This window comes from Anguilla rostrata, chromosome 7 (assembly GCF_018555375.3).
Source record: "Anguilla rostrata isolate EN2019 chromosome 7, ASM1855537v3, whole genome shotgun sequence".
NCBI classification, from domain to species: domain Eukaryota; kingdom Metazoa; phylum Chordata; class Actinopteri; order Anguilliformes; family Anguillidae; genus Anguilla; species Anguilla rostrata.
In genome coordinates this window covers 46,265,869-46,277,827 of record NC_057939.1, presented here as the reverse complement: position 1 = coordinate 46,277,827, position 11,959 = coordinate 46,265,869, and the positions used below count along the sequence as shown (strand labels likewise).

Below are 11,959 nucleotides of genomic sequence, written 5' to 3'. Positions count from 1 at the left end.
TGCTCTTTCAATGTCACAGGAGAGAAAACATGCGCAGAATCCTTTTAAATAACATGAAGCAGTGGTTCTCAGAAGAGACACTAATTTATTACTGACAGTGACTGTGTGCTTATTTCAAATACGCATTTATGTTCTCCTAACACTTTTTATTTCCAATAAAAAACACATTCCATTTTATTTGAATTACAGTAGAAACTACATCAGGAAGAGTAGTTTCCACGTTACTTTAATTTTCTTTGGTGCTGTACTTCATATTTTGTCATGGTGCATACCTTAAATATGTATTTTTGCTTTTTACCTGTGATTGTCACAGCGAGAGATAAGTTTTTCAGATCGTACAGTCATGTCCCGCAGTTAAGTTGTTATCAAATAAATCCACTAGGGGGAGCTATTAATCACAACGCTAAAACCTAATCATCTGTGATGTTCAGTGAGAATTCGAAGTGTCCACTTGATTTCGTTCTGTGTATGTTAATCATTATTGTGGAGAAAAGAGGGCATCGAAGATATGCGTTTGTAAAATATTACACGGAAATCAATAGCAGTTATTTAAAGTGACCATTGTATAATACCAACATTTTCTCTTCAGCTTCTGAATGTGTTCATGAAAATGTTAAAATAACCATTCAATTTTAAATACAATTTTAAAAAAACAGTAGGCCTACAGTCCATAAATAAGTAAATACACAGGAAAATATTCAGCGCCAAAATCAACGCTTACAGAATACATTTAATTTCAACTGGGCTCAAGTACAGGCTACTTTAGAAAAACTACAGTTACTAGGGACGCGATATTTGTAGCCGGAATTTTCTTCACTAAAACAGTATTCCTATATAGATGTTTTCGTTTTTCAGTCATGGCTTATGTCACGGTGGAAATTCCCTATTTCCCTAATTCCCCTCAACATGACGATAGGCTACTGGGAATCAAAACCCTCCACCAGCTGTGTTGAATAATTTGTACAAGTAGCACAGAAAGGTTTCGCAACAGAAACGTCCCCCCGCCCCCCAATAACATGACAATCCCCGTCCGCTGTTTTTCCCCCTCCATGTGATTTCCTTTTCCCCTACAGAGACTTGTGTTTCTTTTCCTTTTCAGACGCCGGACCCTCCCCTCGAATCCCCCACCTCCTTCATTACGTGCTCGCCGGTCGGACCAGCCTCTTTCCTCTCTCTTTCTCCCTCCCAGCCTTCATGTCATACCACAGCTAATTCCTGAAATTCCAGCCTTCCTCGCGGTCCAATCGACCCAGGAAGAGGGCGAGAAATTGTCCGCTATTCCTTTCAAAAATCAACCTAAAAAAAAAAAAAAAAAACGCTCGGCCTGCACGCCGGAGGGGTTCCGCCTGCTGATTAAGTTTCAACAGGTGAGTTTTCTGAAATGTTGTTTTTATTCCCTCTGTCTCTTTTTACCTATTTACTGTCGTTTATTAAATTGTGCCTTTAAAAAACTAATGTTGCGCTTTAACTACTGTCTAGCATCTCGACTTCATTAGTTAAATAAAATCTTAGCTTTACATACAACAGCGACAGCAACAAAACATTGCTACCACGTATTAATGTTATTTAGCCTACTGTTTCTTACTGTTCGTGTATTTTAAATAAAACGTAAAATAGTTTACCTTTCTCAGAAAAATATTTTTAGAATTTCAATCATTTGTATCCCAGTGTCGTGCGTCCTAAGTTTCGGCCGGAACTTTTCAAGGAAACTAATCACGTCATCGCCACGCAGTAATCGCGTGCCCCTGGGACAGGGATAATTGTAGTTATAATAATGAATATGTTTGTATAGAGACTAGTGTCTTACATGATAATTTTTTTAAATGATAGATATCCTGGACGATCTCATTAAAAAAATAGACGTATCTGCGCTGGTGCCAGTCAACTGCCGCCGGTTGGTGAACTTATAAAATACTTAACTTAGTGCATTTTGCCATTTGCTTCGATAAATATGTTAACAACAATTGCAATTAATAATATGAATCTGCACCAATATTTTCAAATATTAACTCCGTAGCCTACAATGGGTTTTGGATTTGGTTATAGCCTACTTGTAAAACGTTGATGTTTTTCAGATTTTACTTACACTATTCCTGTTAACAATTAAGTTGCTTTATTTAGCCTATAATTAAAAAAATAATTTCATACATAAAGCGTTTTCCAAATTTAATAGTCGTTGGCATAGTTAAAGTATTTAAATTATTGTGGTGAATTAATATGTTCATGATCAGCTTTATCATCATATTTTATGCCAGTATTCAGAAGTCGTCATGCGTGTCTTGTAACTGCATATAGTCTATTTTGAATACGTGTTGAAAGAATTAGCAATAACTTTCCGTTTCAACATGATATATTTAATTTGCTGCAGCCTAACCGAAAATATAACACATATAAAGGACAACAGGCTATGTGTTTAGTAGTTTTTTTTCTACCGTTGAATAGGGCTGTCATTTAGACTTTCTCCCATTTAACTATTTTGTAGCCTAATGTAGTTCGATTAGACAAAAATTGACCCGGTCTGTTCCTGGGTGCGACAAGGTTATAGGGCTTAAATAAATGCAGGACTAACCACATCTGAACTTAATTTTAAGTTTTACTTCTATTCAACGATACTAAACTGAAGTTCTGCTTGACGGTGTCTATCAGCGTGCATTTAGTCCTAGCAGTTAGAGATATGACCCCAGCTTGTTGATAAATAAGATAAGAAAAGCTACCACAACTAACTGGATTCATGGGTTTCTTAGCTTTAGCAAGCAGTACAGTGTGTTTGCCTGAACAACGTTTTTTCCCCCTTCGTCCATTAATGCTGATTTCAGTTGGCGATGGGGAGGACAGTTAGCACGCGACAGTGGCTGGCTGTAGCTCGGCGGGTGTCTGAGTTGCGTGCGCTCCGCCGTTGCGGTTTTTGTGAATACTCGAGTAAACGCTGGTCGTTGACAAGCCGGTAGGTGAGAAGGGGGAGGGTGTATTTTTAGCGCGGGTCCGAAAGGCTTGTCAGGCCGTTCGCTGGCGGCGGGAGTGCGGTTGTCAGGACAGTGACAGGTGGAGTAGCCTAAGGCAGGGCCATGGCGAGGTGGGTGGGGTGGGGTAGGGCGGGGCCAGCGCACAGCAAACAGGTCACTTTGTTCTGACTGTGTAAGGGTATCTGTCTATCCCTGTCTTTTGTTCCATTCCCGTGTCCCTCCACCCCTGGCATCCGATCATCCCTCCTTTCTCCTGCTTCACACCTCTGGGAATTGCACTGCGTCTCTTCCCCATGGTCCCGGGTCCTGTCTTCATTGCTGCTCTCACACTCACTTTGAACTGATGTCACTGATGGCATGGCTTTAGTCTAATTGCTCTTGTTTGCCTTTTGAGGACAATGACACCCTGAATATTTTTTTTTTTTATTGGTTGGCTTGTAGCCATGCTGTAATGAAAGCCTGCTCTCATTGCCCCACCCCACACCCCTATCAGAGATGGAGTTATTTTTGCTGATGTGCAATTTCCCAGATGTCCACCAAAATGTATAATCAGAAAATATGGCCGCAAGCGACAATTAATGGGGTCCAAGCAGCATTGGGCAAATGACGCACAACTGCCCAGCTTTATTTATCATTTGTCAAGATGTAATGAGTGAAACAGAACACCTGACTCTGATCAATCTTGAAATAGAAGGATTTTGAATGTAGGCCAAGTAGCTGATTAGTTTGAATCAAAAATATGAAAAATACATGCTTCATCTGATGGTGGCCCTATGGAGCACAAGTATTTGTACTCGATATATTAGTTAGTCACCCATATTAACCACACATTTTGAAAGTGTGTTGTGACCAACAGCTTTGGATTTTTGAAATTCTTTTGATAATTTTTGATTTTGATAACATCAGCACACCTCAGGGTCAGAATCCTGTGTTTAGAATTTTTTTTTTTTTTTGTCTTGTAGGAGTTCATTTTGGCTGGTGAATGCAAGGTTTAAATGATAGAATATAACGTACCACAAAAATTATGCACATGTTTGAATCTTAATCAGCTCAGAGTTATATTAAAAAATGCACAAAATGTGCCCTACCTGAAGGTAGCATTATGGAGCATTAAGATTGTGGTCCAAATCACTTGTGGCCATGAGCAAAGTACATTTGTGTAGCTTTTGTCCCTCTCATATGCACAATTCAGGAGTTAGGCCTAACTTCCTGTTTACGTGTTTTCGCCACAAACTTTGTGAGAGTGGTACGGTGAAACGCTTTGGAAGCAGAAAAATTAGTTTGATAAAAAATTAAAAAGTCAGAGACCCAAAGATCTTTGGACAGTCGGTCAGCTGGCAAATGAGGAGTTGGAGAAATTTTTTTTGTGGAAAAATTGTGAAAAATTAAATACGGTGGATATTGTACACCATGCGTGCATCTTCTGCACAACTCAAGGAATCTTCCAAAAAAGGTTTTGTTTAGTCGATAACTTAGGCATGGATTCAATCAACATTCCTCCTTAACCCTGACGTACCAAAACAAACAATACAACAGTTTGGTGACTTCATTGTTGTCGATTGCACAAAATCACCAGTTTGTGGCACAGAAGAAAAACAAAAAAACGAAACAAATTGATGAATAATGAAATCAAACAATTGCATTTAATTGTGAGGTGGAGTAATGTTAAGGACAAATGTTTGAATCCAGCTTGTATTGGTGAAGGTGTGTGCCTTTGGGCTGGGAGCCTTTTGTGCAAAGCATGGCACTGTATTATATATTTCCCTAGTACATGCCCTGATCCAAAGCTACATGTATTTACCATCCTGTTCAGTCCATTCGCTATATACTGAAGCAGCTCTGACCGAGCATTGTAACCTGTGTGAAAGTGCACAGCTGTGGAGCTCCAGTCTGTCCTCAGTGGACTTCTCGGCTTGTTCCGCAGCCACAGAGCGGTGGAACTTAAACGTTAGCAGACCGCCGTTTACCCGTCAAGTCATTACGGCGCGGATTCCCGGCAATCAGCGTTTTCGGGGGTGCGTGCGCGTCGCGGGCTGTCTGAGGAATCCGCCGCGCTCTTCCCGCATCGCCGGAATTCCTCCGGCACCGCCGCCGAAGTGAGGATAATCCCGGGATGTGTGTGCGGCCCGGGAAACAAAGAATTCCCTGTGGGCCTTGCCTCGCCCTGCCCTGCCCTGTCCGCGTCTCAGAAATCCTCCCTCCCCAAACACCTATCTGTGAGGGTGTGCGGGTTCCACAGAGACGCCTGCATCGCCAGGGCGGTTAGTTACATTTACAGCAAGATTTAACAGGAGCGTGCATGAGAACGGGCCATTCGGCCCACCTGGAACATAAAAAAAACACAAGGATACACAATGAGAGGAAAAGGCCATTCAGCCCAGCTAGAACATAAGAACATACTGTAAGGATACATAATGAGGAGAACAGGCTGTTCAGCCCATGTAGAACAGAAGAACATAAGAATACATAATGAGAATAGGCCATTCTGCCCATCTAGAACATAAGAACTTAAGAATGCATAATGAAGAGAACAGGCCATTCAGCCCGTATAAAGCATAAGAATACATAATGAGGAGAAAAGGCCATTCAGCTCATTTAGAACATAAGAAGGCATAATAAAGAGTCCGTTCAATCCATCCAGGCTCCTCATTTACCTGCAGACTAGATTATCCAACTCTGTATCAGGCTTGGAACTGAACAGTCTGAAGGTCTTGCCTCTACCACATGACCTGGCAACCTTCTGTATCCCATGCATTGAAATCTTGTTAAAAAAATTTAAGAAAAAAAACAAAGTCCTGATATCAGTGCAGAAATTACCTTCGGCTAATTCCCTAAAGGTGAACTTGCCTTGAGCTAAAATTTGACCTCTGGTTGATGTTGAGAGCTGCTCTCTGTATCCAAGGAGACCCAGAGAAACGACCTGTCCCGTACTGGAGATTTGTGATTCCCAGGGCTCTCCGAAAACAGCAGATTTTTTCCAGGATCGGGGAGCATGTGGGTCCCATTATCTGCCTAGGAATGGCAGAGGGGCGTGGGGGGGGGGGGGGGCGCGTGGGAGCATGCAACAGGGTATGGGGCAACAGGTTTTGGGCCAAGTACAGAGCACACTGTGTTGTGCAGCTGTGCACTCAAATTCCCAGAGGCCCCTGAAGTGCCGACGTTTAACAACTTCTGTCATCCCTCTGCATCCATCTTCAAACTGTCTGGGGAAATAGGCACTGGCTTTCCTATAGTGCCGTGTGGCCTGTAGGGTGTGAAATAGTCTCTGGCTCTCCTGTAGTACTGTGTAGCTTGTAGGGTGTTATAGAGTCCAGGGCTGCATTGGTGATTCCAAATTCGGAATACAAGACATTTAAATTGGGAGGAAATTGTGGGAAAGAACCCAGAAAGAAAATTTGGTTCTTTCATTCACAGAACTTTTACTTGCAGTGGTTCCAATTCCAAACCTTTGCTGTTATTGTTTTTTTTAAGGAGTGTGTTTCCGAGGTCCACATTCCAGACCTGATTAGAGGAGATTGTGTTCAGAGGGCTAGTGAGCCACTTCAGAGTCCCCCCCCCCCACCCCAACCTCACAAACACTCACACTGGGCCTTGGTTTGGAGGGATGAGGGGCGCTGAAGTGGCTTGCTAGCCCTTCAGAGCCAGAGTTTTGGTACAGGCACACGGGCTGGTCTGGTGCAGCTGTTTTGTTTTCATTTTGAATGTGCTTCTGACTGCTGCAGCAGCTGGGGGATTAGCCAGACTCGGAGCACAGGCAGCTGCAAGTGGCCCATGGGGGCAACTTCTGGGGGCAAGGGGCAGGGGGCAGGGGAGGTCGGGGATGGGGGTCACTTGAATTAAGAGCTTTCGTTATTTAACCCTATTGGTCAGTCTCTCGGTCAGAAAATCTGGGACTGTTATGGCTTACAACATGAATATTCATCACAATCAGGAATTTCCTGGCCAAACAAGGGTCAGTGTTTTGCCAACAATATCAACAAAATCAAATTTGGTCTTTTGTGGTAGGGCAACTGTCGTATTCAACCCTTACAGAGGCCAGTTGACAATTCAATCTGGACTAACAATAATTTCACTTACCTGGGTGTATTTTAATCTGGCCTGGGTATTTCATACTGTTGTGTTAAGTATTAATCCGGCCTAGGTGCTTTTACAGTGTTGGGTTAAGCATGAATCTGACCTGGGTGTTATTACAGTGTTGAGTTAAGTGTTAATCTGACCTGGGTGTTTTTTTAGAGAACCTCATCACTGTCTGTTCACCCGCATAACATCAATCCCACTGGAATCTTGGGTTGATGTGCAAGTCCTGCAGGCTGTGTGGCGCACAGATCTATGATGGCACTGATTTGACCTCGCCTTTGTATGGGTGTGCTTTCTCCAGGTGCTCACAGCTGGCTCCACCCCCACCCCCCACCCCCAACCACCTCCCCATCCCTAAATCCTGAGGGCCCCCCCAGCCCCCCACCACGTCTGCGGAGTGGGTTCCTCCCCCCTCCCCGGGGGGCGGGCGGGAGGACGTGAGCGAGGCGCTGGAGAAGCCGCTGGAGAACGATGCGGAGGGGGTGTGGAGCCCCGACATCGAGCAGAGCTTCCAGGAGGCGCTGGCCATCTACCCCCCCTGCGGCCGCCGCAAGATCATCCTCTCCGACGAGGGAAAGATGTACGGTACGCCTCCACCCCCCAAACTCCCAACCCCCCGCACGCAGAACGCCTCAGCCCCGTCTCCACCCCCAAACTCCCAAACCCCCGCACACAGAACGCCTCAGCCCCCGTCCCCTCTCCTCCTCCCTGACCCAATATCACCCCATAACACCCCCAAAAAACATCCACTCCTGTCCCAATATCTTCTTCCCCCCACCTTCCACTCTATAGGATACAATACCGTTACAATATTAAATACAGTTATTCTCCTAATATCCAGACCTGGTTCAAATAATTATTTCAGGTAAAAAGAAACACGCCCGTCCACCTATGAGAGGCAAGCATGCCTGTCCTGTCCACCAATGAGAGGCTGGTTCTTGCAAGATGATTCAGTGCAGAGAACTGGGTGGGAAAGTCTGTGACTCCAGTGTTGAAAATGTGTGGAAGTGGCGTTAGTCGTACAAAGTTCTTTTGGTGTTATCATTTTAAATATTTTAAGAGTGCTCTGTTGACGAGCAGGATATTTACAGCTGATATTCTCTGGGTGTTTGTATTAAAAGCTGCAAATGCATATTTGAGTCCATTCTTCCTTTAAAGGCACGTTAAACACTGTTGATTGGCTGTTTTGCTGGTCTTGTTGTATGTTGCTTTACGATGGCACAGATTTGATTGTACCTTTACTTATCGCTGGCTCTGGTGATGGTAGTGTGTGTGCGCGTGCGTACAGTAGTAAATTCAAAATAGTTTATTGAATTTGGACAGTGGACGCAGGGCGGGGAGATGGTTGGACGTTGCGCTTAGTGTGGGCGGAGTTTAGGCCGTACAGCAGAGTAAACTGTCTGTCAGAGGGGGGCCTGTGATTGGCTCAAAGCCGTATGAAGCCTGCAATAATGGGGCTGGGGGGCAGGTGGTGGAGAAGGGGGCAGGTGTGATCTTCCTCCACAGGGAGGTGGGGTGGGGGGGGAAGGGGGGGTTATGGGGGTTCAGTGGGGAGCGAGCGAGCCAGCCGGGGAGGCTGTCACAGCTCGTCAGGAATGGCATGCATGCTGAGAGTCAGGTTCAAGGCCTGCGCTGATGTAACTCTACACCAGAATAGACGTTTACCCTTTGAGCGTGTTGGGAAAGGGGGGGGGGGTGGCAGTGGGGTGGGAAACAAATAAACACAGAGGTACTTGTGGTGCCGTGCGCCTTGCCTGACAGCAGGGCCTGGCGGTGTGTGTGTGCAAGTGTGTGTGTGTGTGTGAGAGTGTGAAAGAGCGTGTGTGTGAGTGTGAGTGTGTCTGTATGGGTGTGTGAGAGTGTGTGTGAGTGTGTGTGTGTATGACTGTGTCTGTGTGTGTGTCTGAGAGAGAGAGTGTGCATGTGCGTGCATGTGTGTTTGTGTGTGTGTGTGAGTATACTCCACACCTGTCACTGTTGTATGTCTTTATGCTTCTCACTCCATTCCCTGCTATTCCTGTGATTTACCAGCCCCCCCCAACTTCCCACTGCCAGCCTGCCCGCCCCCCCCCAAACCCCAACCCCTCCACCCCTCGCCACCCCCTGGCAGAAACGAGGTCAGTCCCCCTGTCCGTCAGTCTGTCAGTAAGTCCGTCTGCCTTTCAGCTCACCTTCAGCTGCTCCTAGCGTTACCCCAGCCCCTCCAGCCCTCGCCCATTTATCACATGGAGGTGAAACACCCCACACCGGCTTGCGTTAGCACGGGTTCCGCTACGCTTCGCCTGCTTGCGGTTGTTCCACATCAGCGCTGCTCGACTCCAGGTTCTGTGGGCCGCACTGTATTGTGTATGACCGCCCCTTTCAGAAAGTAAACTCAGTCGTGAAGTGTAGCGAATGGTTGGAGCAGATACTACACGCACTGCGGCCTGTGGGACCTAGAGTTGAGTAGCACCGTTCTGCATGTTCAGCCAGTCAGTGCTAGTTATCGTATGTAAGAAGCCTTGTTTAGCATAGGAAAAGAGAATACATAGGAGAACAGGCCATTGAATCCCTCTTGGCTCACCATTCCCCACAAACTAGAGAGCATCCAACGCTGTCCCAAGCCTGGACTTCAACACCCTGAGGGAACTTTGAGAATGAGCTCAGATCTGTTCTGTGTACCAAGTGACTGCGTGTCACATGCTCAGTAACCAATCAAAGATCAGGAAGGGTGGGACTTGTCGAGCTTACGCTTCAGGGCCTAAGCCACCGCAAGTCCTTTGAAAAAAAAAATCCCTTCCTTGTTTGCTAAATCTTTTACCAAATGCTTACGTGCTCTGTCGTGTGTAAAATCAACCCTGTGAGATCATTCTGAGGGTTTGCAGGACACAAACAACATGGAGATGGAGGTCGCAGTGTCTGCAGGCGTGACAGATGCAGTTTATGCACCAGATCACAGGCCTACGCATGCTGCACATTTCCTCAGTCGGCATGCATAACTGCACTGCAGAAACAGCTTCACTTCACGAAACTTTCAGCAAAACCAGCTTGCTGGTGGAAACGTCACATGTTGATAAAACGATACCACTACTTACGTCCATTAATTTTATTCTGCAGTGATTCACTTTTCAGCATGGCGAATTTGCAGGCAAAATGGCAGGTGTTTATGGAGGGAGGTCAGGTTTGTTTGTTGGTGGGAACACAGGCCGTAGCTGTAGCTCCACCCCGTTAGCAAACAGCGGACGGGGAATAGGAGCGGAGACAGAGCTTCCATCCCGCAGGGTGTGGAAACGATCAGGACAACAGCGGCACTGTTTTTTCCGTGTCCGCAAAGCCTGCAAGGCCCATGTGAAGGACAGGCTTGTATTCTGAATTGTTGTCGTCTAATTTGGCATTTGGAGGAACTTTGGTGATCAGATGGTTATTTTTGTGATGCAGTGTGTTCATGTTGTAAGTATGTGTTGGAAAAACCAGTATTCCAGGCGACAGCCCCTGTTTCTCATGTTGGTTGGGATGTGTTGGGATTGTGTCTTCTCATGAAATCCTTTTTCACCATCTTCTGTTCCAATATGACAAACCGATGGTTCAGCTGATTACTTCTCGATAATTTCAGATCAGTTTGCAAATGGCTTTTGTTTTTTAAAATTTATTTATTTTTATGTCTTGTGGTTTACGCAGTTTGCCTTTTCAAATAAGAGCATCCCTTCTTAAATTAAAAAAAAAATAAAAAATCACATCTAAATCAAAAAAATTTAACAGTGAAGGAGGAAATGTGACTTTTTAAAATCCGGTATTTGAAGAAAACTGAAAAAATAAGTTTTTCCTAAATTTATATTGAAAGGTTTGGGCAAGTTAAAAAGCCAAAACAAACAAAAGAAAATATCCACTTAAATGAAACATTACAACTATGTCTGTACGCAGACATGAATGCAGCCTAAAACGAGTTTCTAAAGTTTCTCCATTGTAACTGTATCAGGAATTGTCATATCTAATGATTTCCCGTTCCGTTCGCCGTAGAATTCCCGATGAGGAAGGAATGCCTCTGTCGCACGTTTCGTTCGCATTCATAGCATTCCTGCGTTATTGTTAAGAGTGCGCATCAATCATTTTAACGATAATCTCCCTCGCGTTACAAATCCCTCTGTTTATTGCTGTACTTTTGTACAGTGGTCTGAGATTCGACAGCCGTTGCCAAGGAAAACATTGCTCGGCTACCGCGACTTCTCCGCCGCAACAGGCGAAGCCAACCCGAGCCGCGGCCGCACCGAGGAATTGATTTCTTTCTTGATGTCAGCTCTCGAGCGTGCTTTATGCGATTCAGAAATTAGCGTTGCCTCCTCGGCTGCGTGGTCCCTGAAGCAATACGAAATATGATGTTCATATTTATTAGCAAAGAAGACCAACGAATAGACAATTGCGCAAGATACAAACGTGCAATATAATTATAAATATCGGGTATCACGATATGAAATAGTTTTTTTTTTTTGTAATATTTTTATTTGAAATGATGTAGGCCTACAATGAACTTGAATTTACATTTGAATTTGAACTTGGAGTCCATGCAGGTTCAAGATGTTACCTGTTTGTGAGGATAAATTTGTTAACCACCCGCTCACCCCACCAACCATTAGGACAACAACCAAGGGGAGGCAAAGAGGAGATGAAAGTGGAAATATGGAGGTGGATGTATATTGGAAACATCAGACACAAGAGGGTGGAAGTGTTTTAGCAGGTTAAGGTAATGGTGTAAGGGAACGTCTAAAAATGATCTCTTCCTGGTCCCCCTGTCCCACTCTGGGTTTTCCATGTGTGCTCTTTATGCGGTTATTTGCTATATTTTGATTAAACCAATCAGTGCTGCTTGTAAGGACACATCACTATATCAGCCTACTGGCTGTTTCTGGCTTCGCGGTGGGGTGTGCTTATTTAAAATAGCTGGC

The 11,959-nt window shown here is 44.8% G+C and overlaps 1 protein-coding gene across 3 annotated transcripts in view; it reads left to right on the top strand.

Moving 5' to 3' along the window:
• Window positions 1-1,006: 1,006 nt before the first annotated feature.
• The window catches only part of LOC135259856 (transcriptional enhancer factor TEF-3-like), a 33,004-nt gene continuing 22,051 nt past the window's right edge, over window positions 1,007-11,959 (top strand). Inside the window, exons 1-2 of one of the 3 annotated variants that reach the window (XM_064344706.1) lie at window positions 1,007-1,367; window positions 7,342-7,625. In XM_064344706.1, the coding sequence (XP_064200776.1) occupies window positions 7,619-7,625 (7 nt within the window). In that variant the 5' untranslated portion in view covers window positions 1,007-1,367; window positions 7,342-7,618. The remainder of the gene's footprint in view (window positions 1,368-7,341; window positions 7,626-11,959) is intronic. The other 2 variants (XM_064344705.1, XM_064344704.1) reach the window with 2 other exon arrangements.